Source organism: Aulostomus chinensis, chromosome 10 (assembly GCF_037954235.1).
Source record: "Aulostomus chinensis isolate RoL2024-O1b breed Wild chromosome 10, RoL_Achi_v1.0, whole genome shotgun sequence".
Taxonomy (NCBI): Eukaryota; Metazoa; Chordata; class Actinopteri; order Syngnathiformes; family Aulostomidae; genus Aulostomus; species Aulostomus chinensis.
In genome coordinates, this window is record NC_141329.1 from 15,511,428 (window position 1) to 15,522,505 (window position 11,078).

The window sequence follows — 11,078 nt, forward strand, 5'->3', positions numbered from 1 at the left end:
AATTCTGCGTCGAAGGAACGCGTTGCTCTGCAATTCACCGTAAAGCCGCTAGGGGGTGTGGCTGTGTATTTGTATGGTTTTGGGGGGCTCTTGTCAGACTCCAAAACAAAACTATTTACAACAGAAAGTCCAGTGCTTTTCTTTGAATGACTGTTTGCTTTCATGAATCAAACTGTAAACTTTGAACATGACAAACATGACTTCTTGTGGCCATTTTCTTCCAGAGATGCACATATTTGTTGCGGAGGTTCTTCCACCTCTTCATACACTCGGCAACCTTCTCTGAGCGGACCAATCACAGTCCTTGACATTCACGTCACGACGCGTCGACGCAACGTGTAGTCAGGATTTTTTGGAGGTGCACATCAGGCTACGGTGAGAGAGAAAAGGGAAGAGACTGAATGACAGATGGGGACGTAAGCAGGTGGTGCTATGGGTGGCAGCTTGAGTCTCTTCAGGTCTGTAGCCTCTTCCAGCAGAACCTGTGATCTGGGATGCGGGGAGCCTTAAGGCTCCAGAGAAGAAGACGAATTAGTAACACATATGAGTATGATTTATATATAACACATATAGGAGGACAGAGAGGAAAGAGAGGTGGAGAGAGAAGCCCAGTGCACCATGGAAGATCCCCCAGCAGTCTAAGCCTATAGCAGCATATCTAAGGACCAGCCCAAGCAGCCCTAACTATAAGCCTGATCAAAACGGAAGGTCTTAAGTCTTCTTTGAAAGGTAGAGAGGGTGTCTGCATCCCGGACTGAAACTGGGACATGGTTCCACAGGAGGGTAGCCTGACAGCTGAAGGCTCTGACTCCCATTCTATTTTTAGAAACTTTAGGAACCACGAGTAACCCTGCATCCTGAGAGCGAAGGGTGATAGAAGTCCTTCCCAAAGCCATCCGCGCCTATCTCCAAACTTGTCTGATCCGCCTGAACTGTGCCTGGACAGACGCGACGGCCGCGTCTGCTTCCTGACTGGGGAACAGCGGAGGCTGGAAACCTGACGTCACCGTGAAGGGGGACATTCCCGTAGCAGAACTGATCAGGGAGTTGTGGGCGTATTCCACCCAGGGAAGGTGGGTGGACCAAGACGTAGGGAGGCGGGAGGCGACGCAGCATAGGGCAGCTTCGAGGTCCTGGTTGGCCCGCTCAGTCTGGCCATTGGACTGGGGATGGTACCCCGAAGTGAGACTAGCCGTAGCTCCCAGGCCCTTGCAGAAAGCTTTCCATACCTGAGACATGAACTGGGGGCCCCGGTCGGAGACGATGTCTGTGGGGATCCCATGAAGTCTGAACACATGCAAGGTTAGGAGGTTAGCTGTCTCCAAGGCGGTGGGGAGTTTAGGGAAGGGGACAAAATGAACCGCCTTAACGAAACGATCCACAATCGTCAGAATCGTGTTGTTACCGTCTGAGGGAGGAAGCCCGGTAACAAAATCCACAGCGATGTGGGACCAGCGGTGTGGAGGTGTTGGGAGAGGCTGCAGGAGTCCCGTGGGTGGACGATGGGAAGCCTTCCCGCAGGCGCAGACTGAGCAGGCGGCGACAAACGTGCGGACGTCAGCAGACATGGAAGGCCACCAGAACCATTGTTGCACCAGCATCAAGGTGCGGTGGATGACAGGCGAGCCGGGAGGCGTGGCCCCACAGAAGAACAGCGGATCTTGCTGACGGAGGAACGTATAGTCGCCCGGTTGGGCAGCCGTCAGGGATCGGGTGACCCTGAAGTGCATCGCGGACTTCCTGCTCTACCTGCCATACCACTGCCCCTACCACACATGCAGGGGGAAGAATGGTTTGCTGCTCAACCTCCCCCTCCTCCACAGCGAAGTGTCGTGACAGGACATCAGGCTTCACGTTTCTGCAGCCCAGACGGTAAGTTAGGGTAAAATTGAATCGCCCTAGGAAGAGAGCCCAGCGGGCTTGGCGAGCATTCAGTCTCTTTGCAGTGCGCAGATATTACAGGTTTTTATGGTCAGTCCATACCACAAAAGGCTGAGCGGCCCCCTCCAACCAGTGTCGCCATTCCTGAAGAGCTAGCACCACTGCCAACAGTTCTCGATTACCCACATCATAGTTTCGTTCCGCAGGCGAGAGGCGGCGAGAAAAGAAAGCGCAGGGGTGCAGTTTGTTATCAGCAGCCTGGCGCTGGGAGAGGACAGCCCCCACTCCTGAATCTGATGCGTCCACCTCCATCACAAACTGCAGCTCGGAATCTGGGTGAGAGGGGACAGGTGCATGAGTAAACAGTTCTTTGAGACGATCAAATGCTTCTTGGGCAGAAAGTGACCAGGAGAAGGGGCGTTTGGTGGAGGTTAAACAGGTGAGAGGGCCTGCGATTTTAGTATAGTCGCGTATAAAACGTCGATAAAAATTAGCCAAACCCAAGAAACGTTGAAGCTGTTTCCTGTTTTCTGGGACTGGCCACCCGCTGACTGCTTTTATTTTGGCTGGGTCAGCTTTCAATTGGCCCCTTTCAATAATAAACCCCAGGAAGGAAACGGTAGTCACATGAAACTCGCATTTTCGGCTTTTACGAACAATTTGTTTTCAAGTAGCCGTCTGAGAACTGCACGAACATGTTCCAAGTGGTCTGTCTTGGAGTGAGAGAAGATAAAAATATCATCAAGATACACAAATACAGTCTTATTAAGCATATCACGAAGTATGTCATTAATTAGGCACTGGAAAACTGCTGGAGCGTTCGTTAATCCAAAAGGCATTACCAAATACTCAAAATGTCCAAGGTGCGTGTTGAAGGCCGTCTTCCACTCATCCCCTTCTCTTATATGCACCAGATGGTATGCGTTGCGGAGATCCAGTTTGGTAAAAATGGTGGACTCGTGTAGGGGGCTAAATGCTGAGTCGAGCAGAGGCAGGGGATACTTGTTCTTTACCGTTATATCGTTGATATCGTTGATATCGTTGATATCGTTATATCGTGTTATCGATGCAGGGACGGAGGGAACCATCTTTCTTCTCCACAAAGAAGAACCCCGCCCCAACGGGAGAAGAGGATGGCACTGAACCACTGGCAGCGCCGACAGATATAGGCTGGCCAAACGAGCCAAATGGAATCAGGTGTGAGCTCAGTGTCACCTGGCCCCGCCTCCTACCAGCCTCAGAACTGCAAGAAAAAAAAAACACTAACAGAAACACTGGATCAAAAAACACAACACTAACAAAACGAAACTTGGAACACAACAAATGACATGTTCCAGTCTCAGTGCAATTTGCAGCAATAGCCAGATTCTCTCATTTTATCGGAGCCATTGGCTGCACTCATGTTGCCATAAAAACGCCGTCCCATGAGGAATACGCTTACGTTAATCTTAAGGGTTTCCACTCCATCAATGTGCAGATCATCTGCGAAGCACAGATGAATCTGCTGAACATTGTTGCGAGGTGGCCTGATTCAACGCACTACTTGCACATTCTGTCCAGCAGCACTGTTGGGGAGAGGCTGCAGGCAGGTGCGGTGACGGACGGCTGGCTGCTGGGTGAGTAAATGCTTAATTATATTATGTTATTCGAGAAACTTAACTTGCACCAGCCACTTAAACCAAAAGTGTGCAACACTGTGCTTTTAATGCAGGTGACAGTGGCTACCCCCTGAGAACCTGGCTGATGACCCCTCTCCACAATCCCCACACTGACTGAGAGTGGAGGTACAACAACCTCCACTCTCGCACTCGGTCAGTGATGGAGAGGGCCATCAGCCAGCTGAAGGGTGGGTGGCGATGCCTGGACCGAAGTGGGGACGTGCTGCTCTATCGCCCAGAAAAGGTGTGCCATATTGTGATGGCATGTGGCGTCTTTCACAATGTAGCCAACCTGCATGGTGTAGTAGTAGTACTAGTAGGACTACGATACACAGAATGCAATTGTTGTTGGCGGTACCAGGTACACAGTAAAGGTTATGGCCTGAAGCAACACGTTGGTCTCCGGTGTGATTATTATACATGGTGTCAGAAGCGGGATGCGGTACGTCTCCGCGGTAGTTCCAGTAAGAGTGTAGCTGGCGAAAAAAAAAAACGTTTCGTGCAGTTTAAACCGGAACGGACCGCTATGAGGATGACGGAAAAAAAAAAAACAGAGGGGAACGCTAGCCTGTTAGCACCTGCACACCGATGAGTAAGTGGAGAGAGACGGCTCCACATGTACGGCGCAGCTGAGGACTCGGACTCCGAACGTGAAAGTACGAGGGAATCAACGCAGATGGTGACCGCTGTGCAAATACCACCCCCAGACCCATTTGACTTTTCAAGCCCAGCAGAATGGCCGCGGTGGATCCGCAGGTTTGAGAGGTTTCACATCGCAACGGCTCTCGATACAAAGTGCGAAGAATACCAGGTGAATTCACTCCTGTATACAATGGGTGACGCAGCAGACGATGTGCTAGCAGTTTTACCATTGACTGATGTAGATAAAAAGAAATATGAGGCTGTTAAAACAGCATTTGAGCAACACTACATTGGAAAGCACAATATTTTTTTTGAGAGAGCACAGTTCAACAACAGACGTCAGCTTGATGGAGAGACTGCTGAAGCGTATATCACAATAGTGCACAAACTTGCTGAAAGTTGTGGCTTTGGAGTATTGAAAGAGGAGCTCATAAGGGACAGAATTGTAGTCGGGATAAGAGACAAAAGACTGTCTGAACAACTTCAAATGGATTCTAATCTGACACTTGCTAAAGCCATACAAAAAGTCAGACAAAATGAAACAGTAAAGAAGCAGCAGACAATACCCACAGTGACATAATGGGGGACAACAAAGCAAACATGGACGCCGTCATCAGCAAAAAAAAAACCCCGAAGTCCCAAAAATGGCAACAAAAACCAAAGCTGCAGGGAGAGTGTGGCAGGTGTGGCTGCAAACAAAAATATTCATGGAAAGACTGCCCAGCGAAAGATGCGGAATGTCGTAAATATAAAAAAAAGGACATTTTGCCGCAGTATGTCGCTCAGGGGAGACAGTAGGTCTGCGTGAAGTCACAGAAATTCAGGGCGACACAGAGACTGACGACTATTATTTTCTAGAGACATAGAAACTGACACGTCAGAACCATGGATAGAGAAAGTCCAGATAAATGGGGAGAGTGTTGAGTTCAAGCTAGACTGCGGGGCAGATGTAACATCAATACCTGAGAGACTGTACAAGCCAGAGAGAGACGGGAAACTACAGGAGCCAAAAAAGAGACTGCTAGGGCCAGGTAGATACCCACTTAAAGTAAAGGGCTATTTTAAAGCAAATATGGCAGCGAAAGGGCGCACCACCTCTCAAGATATCTACATAGTGTCAGGACTAGAACATGCACTTTTAAGTAGACCAGCACTAACAGCTCTAAAGCTTGTAGAGAGAGTAGATGCTGTCAAGGGAACAGAGACAGACTTTAGAGCAGCTTATCCAGACGTTTTCCAGGGACTAGGCAAGCTAAGAGAGCCTTACCACATAGAGCTGGACCAAGGTGCCACACCTGTGGCTCTCTCAACACCCAGAAGAGTCCCCTTGCCCCTCAGAGACGCAGTGCGGGCAGAGTTGAATAGAATGGAAGACATGGGAGTTATCTCTAAGGTCACAGAGCCGACAGAATGGTGTTCAGGAATGGTTCTTGTTCCCAAACCAGGAAAGAAACCACCTAGGATCTGTGTAGACCTCACACCCCTGAATGCAGTGGTGAAAAGAGAGCGTCACATTCTTCCAGCGGTGGACCAAACACTGGCAATGATGAAAAATGCCAAAGTTTTCACCAAACTTGATGCTCGATTTGGATTTTGGCAGATTCCTCTCACACCACAATCACGGGCCCTCACGACCTTCATCACTCCTTTTGGGAGATATCAATTCAACCGACTCCCTTTTGGTATTGCATCTGCTCCGGAACATTTTCAGAGGAGAATGTCACAGATGTTGGAGGGTTGTGATGGAGTGCTCTGTCATGCGGACGACATTCTCGTATATGGCAGGGACAGACAGGAGCACGACCAAAGACTGCACCGCGTGCTTAAGAAAATACAACAGGAGGGTCTCACGTTGAATGACAAATGTGAATTTGCAAGAGAAGAAGTCATGTTTGTGGGCCACAAAGTCTCTGCAAAGGGCATTGAGCCTGACCCGAATAAAGTCAAGGCTATCCAGCAGTTGCCACAGCCCACGTGTGTGGAAGACGTGAGGCGCCTCTTGGGCATGGCAAATTATCTTGCCAAATTCTTGCCACAGCTAGCCACAATAACCACAACGCTAAAAGAACTACAGAAAGAACGGAACGAATGGATATGGGCAGACCCCCAGGAAACAGCTTTTCAGAGACTGAAACAAATACTAGGCTCACCAGATGTGTTAGCTCAGTATTCCACAGCTGAGACAAAGGTCGCTGCAGATGCGTCGCCATACGGCTTGGGAGCTGTCCTCACTCAGCAACAGACTGACGGCTCATGAAGACCAGTGACATATATTTCGAGAGGATTGACAGACACAGAGAAGCGCTACGCGCAAATAGAAAAAGAGGCATTGGCAGTTACATGGGCATGTGAGAGGTTGGCATCTTACCTCTTAGGTCTACATTTCACACTACATACTGACCACAAGCCTTTGGTTCCACTGTTGAGCACAAGAGGGTTGGACAACCTCCCACCGCGGATCCTGAGGTTCCGTCTGCGACTGTTGCGATTCTCCTACACTATCATCCATGTTCCAGGGAAGCAACTCATCACAGCAGACGCCCTCTCCAGAGCTCCGCTGGAGGGTCCGCCTACAGCAGGAGATCTACAGCTGGAGAAAGAGGCTTAAGTTTTTGTGGACTGTGTGTTGTCTTCTCTCCCAGCTACAGAGAAAAGGCTGGAGGAGATCGAAAAGGCACAGAAAGAAGATAAAGTGTGCACAGAGGTAACAGAACATTGTCTCACGGGTGGCCAGAGCACTATGTGGCTAACTCACAAAGCCACCCATACTGGCGGGACAGAGCAGATTTCCACATCACTCATGGTCTTCTTATGAAAGGAGAGAGACTTGTTATTCCACCCACCTTAAGAGCAGATGTGCTACAGCGGCTGCATGAAGGACATCAGGGGATTTCAAAATGCAGAGCAAGAGCAAAGGAATCTGTTTGGTGGCCTGGCATTTCTGCCCGGATAGGACAAATGGTGGAAAAGTGCGAAGTATGTCAGAAACACAGATCACAGCTCAAAGAACCACTGATGCCTACACCCCTGCCAGACCGCCCATGGCAGAAGGTTGGCATGGATCTATTCGAGTGGTCCAAGAGAGATTACCTGCTGGCCGTAGACTATTTCTCAAGATACATTGAGATAGCTGAGCTCAAAAGCACTTCGGCTGAGGTGACAATCAGGGCTATCAAAGAGATCTTCGCGAGGCACGGGACGGCCGAGTGTGTTGTAACAGACAATGGGCCGCAGTTTTCATCATCTGCGTTCAGTGAGTTTGCAAAAGAGAACAGTTTCATGCACGTCACAAGCAGCCCCCGTTACCCTCAAGCGAATGGGGAGGCAGAATGTGCAGTCCGAACCATCAAGGACTTGTGGAAAAAAGACACTGATGACAGCAGAGCACTTCTGGCTTACAGGTCCACCCCAATGGGTAATGGGTTCTCACCAGCACAGCTACTGATGGGGAGAAACCTGTGTACATCTCTACCTCAATCAATGACCAAGTTGGATCCTGAGTGGCCAGACCTACAGGCTTTTCGTACGAAGGAGGAGAAGGGAAAGTACAGGCAGGCAAATAACTACAACCTGAGACACCGCTCAAGACCTCTCCCAAAACTGACTGCTGGTCAAAAAGTTTGGATTACAACAGAGAGAACCCCAGTAGCAGGTGTCGGATCAGCCAACACTCCAAGGTCTTATTTGGTGGAGACTGACAGGGGTCTCTTCAGGAAAAACAGAAGTCACCTCCGACCTATAGGGATTGTTACCAGAAGTGGTCGGGTGATAAAGCCGCCTGACAAACTGGACTTATAAATAAAGTGAAAAGTAACAGGTTATGTTTCTCAAGAAAAGAAAAGAAAAAGTTATTTGGGATGTTACATTTCATATATTTGAGTTAAGACATAAATGAATGCCAAGGCTAAAATGAAAAAAAAATTAATAAATGATATACTGTGTTTCAGTTGTAGTTCATAAGTAAAAATATAGAGAAGCTGAACAAAAGTTTATTTGAATGGAGAAAGAGTTTAGCTATAAAGGGGAGGTGTAGTAATAGTACTAGTAGGACTACGATACCCAGAATGCAATGGTTGTTGGCGGTACCAGGTACACAGTAAAGGTTATGGCCTGAAGCAACACGTTGGTCTCCGGTGTGATTATTATACACATGGCATCCCCCAGGCGGAGCAGCATGTTCCCCCACGAGATGACCCAGAGGCTGGAGGGATGGACGCCGACCCCAGCCAGACAGCCGTCCTCGCACGCCAGAATATCATTTCCACAATGTGAATGGAGGCTGCACGGTGGTGCAGTGGTTAGCACTGTCGCCTCACAGCAAGAAGGTTCCAGGTTTGAGTCCCGGCACAGGAACGGGACTTTCTGTGTGGAGTCTGCATGTTCTCCCTGTGCCTGTGTAGGTTCTCAGTCTTCTTCCCACTGTCCAAAGACATGCAATTGGGGACTAGGCTAATTGGATACTTTAAATTGACCGTAGGTATGAATGTGAGTGTGAATGGTTGTTTGTCTCTCTATGTTAGCCCTGCGATGGACTGGCGACTTAACCAGGGTGTACCCCGCCTCTTGCCCGTTGACGCTGGGATAGGCTCCAGCCCCCTGGCGACCCTTAATGTGTAGGAATAAACGGAAGACAATGGATGGATGTATGGATGGAATGTGAATGGGTAAGATGATTCATGAAGCCAGATGAATTTATCTTGTCCACTAAACGTTACAGAACATTTATCAGGCGGTCGAGCCGCTCATTGATCCCCTTTATTCCCCTAATAATGTCCTCCTACGACTGACTGCAGGACTGCCTGTGTGAGGACCCTCCCACTGGATCCGTGTGGGCCGGAGGATGTGCCACTGGGTCTGGGTGGGCAGGAGGACCGTCCGTTGGTTGTCGGCATGGTGCTGAGGCTGGGGGACGGGCTGGCCCGATTGCCGCTGGTCCTGGCAGATGACTCTGAACCGGTGGACGGACCGGCGCGGAACGGCAGGGGTGCTGCACGTCGGTGGCATCGCTGACGGATCAATTTCATTTAAACATTAAACATATTGGTTTATTTAAATGGCTGATTCTGTGTATTTGTTGCGTTTACATCTGTGGCAAAGCATGTGGAAATGTTGCGTAAGAAATGGAGTTGCCACTTACTCTCCAGGCTCTTGGAGTCAGCGTGGATGGTAGCAACAACCCCCGCACCCCACAGAGGTTCCGTTAGGTGCCCCTCTCCCTGACCCCCACCTGTCTGCCCTGCACTCCTCCGGAGGGCAGCTGTATGCTGCTTGACCTCCACCTTGAGGTCTGACCACTTTTTTTTTCATCTCTGCGCGGGTGCGTTGCTCTGAACCCACCGCATTCACCCTCTCGCACACCTTCTCCCACTCACATTTTTTTTTTTGTATGGACACCACTGGACAGGCTGCCAAACAAAATCTGCTGTCTCTCCTCCACCTCCCCGACCAGCACCTCCAGCTCGCATGCTGTGAACCTCTTTTTCTTTGACATTGTTTTGCGAGTGTAGACAGCGGAGACCCTATTTAAATATATTTGTGTATTTATAGGTGGGTGTAATGGGGGAGGGCCCGGTCACTCCGACATCTGTGCTCAATTCCACACTGATTGGTACGTATCAAGGAAACGTGCATGGATTCTGGCGCTAAAACAGATTGATAAATTCGGATTTTTTTCTGCGTGCGCAACTTTTGGGATTCTTGTGACTGCCGTTTTTTTAGTATGAGATCCACCTAAGTATTGATACATGAGGCCCCTGGACTCCTACCTCCCAGTGGTGGTGAAGAAGGTCAAGCAGCATCTCCACTTCCTGAGAGTGCTAAAGAGAAAAAAACAGGAGGAGAGGCTGCTGGTCACCTTTTACAGGGCCACCATAGAGCATCCTGGCAATCTGTATCACAGTGTGGTATGCAGGGTGCTCAGCCGCAGACAGGAGAGCACTGCAGAGGGTCATTAGCACAGCCCAGAAAATCCTTGGTTGCTCTTCTTTCCAAGAGCTATCACTGCAGTCTACAACCACAATATATATATATATATATATATATATATATATATATATATATATATATATATATATATATATACATATATATATATATGTGTGTGTATGTATTTGTATGTATATGTATATATATGTATATATGTATATATGTATATATATGTATATGTATATATGTATATATACATATATATACATATATATATACATATATACATATACATACATATATATGTATATATGTGTATATATGCATGTATATGTATATATGTATATATGTGTATATGTATATATGTATATATGTATATATATGTATATATGTATATATACTGTATATGTATATATGTGTATATATATATGTATGTATGTATAAAACCACTGTTGCACTTTTGTTTGAAAAATTGCACCAAGGGAGTTGCACTCCAGTTTTGTTGTATGTGATACAATGACAATAATGGCAAATAGGAAGCCAGAAGAGACAAAGTGCTTATTAAAGCAATCAAGCATCTCAGCTTTGTCATAGACTGCGGTGTTTGAAATAATGCATGGCAGAAGACCAAAGGATGGATTGATGGAGCTAGGGATTTAATTGTCTGCCAAAATTTGCAAGGGTTGTTTAAGTTCTCTGTTATTAAATTAAGAAAGTAGCTGGATTTGACCATTTTAATTCGGGCAGTGCATTTATTCCTTCAACATCTAAAGATGGCTCAAAGTGACTCTGAATTAGTTTTACTTGCTTTTGCCCAGATATGGTTTCTTTCATGAATCAGGTAAAGTTTTCAGAGAACCTGGGGTTATCCCTACCCTTGACCACATACCTCTTAAGTAGGGCATGCTTATCAATGGTCATAAGCAGATCAAGAAAAACAACCAGGATGTCTCAACATCAGGTATAAGGGAA

General features: G+C 47.8%; 1 protein-coding gene across 1 annotated transcript; it reads left to right on the forward strand.

Moving 5' to 3' along the window:
* Positions 1-4,155: 4,155 nt before the first annotated feature.
* On the forward strand, positions 4,156-4,761 carry LOC147254512 (uncharacterized). Its single transcript, XM_086215014.1, has one exon. The coding sequence runs from the start codon at positions 4,156-4,158 to the stop codon at positions 4,759-4,761; it is 606 nt and encodes a 201-aa protein (XP_086071140.1).
* The last annotated feature ends 6,317 nt before the right edge of the window (positions 4,762-11,078 follow it).

Coding starts and splice junctions, on each gene's coding strand:
- LOC147254512 (XM_086215014.1), top strand. CDS start 4,156: ATGTACGGCGCAGCTGAGGACTCGGACTCCGAACGTGAAAGTACGAGG.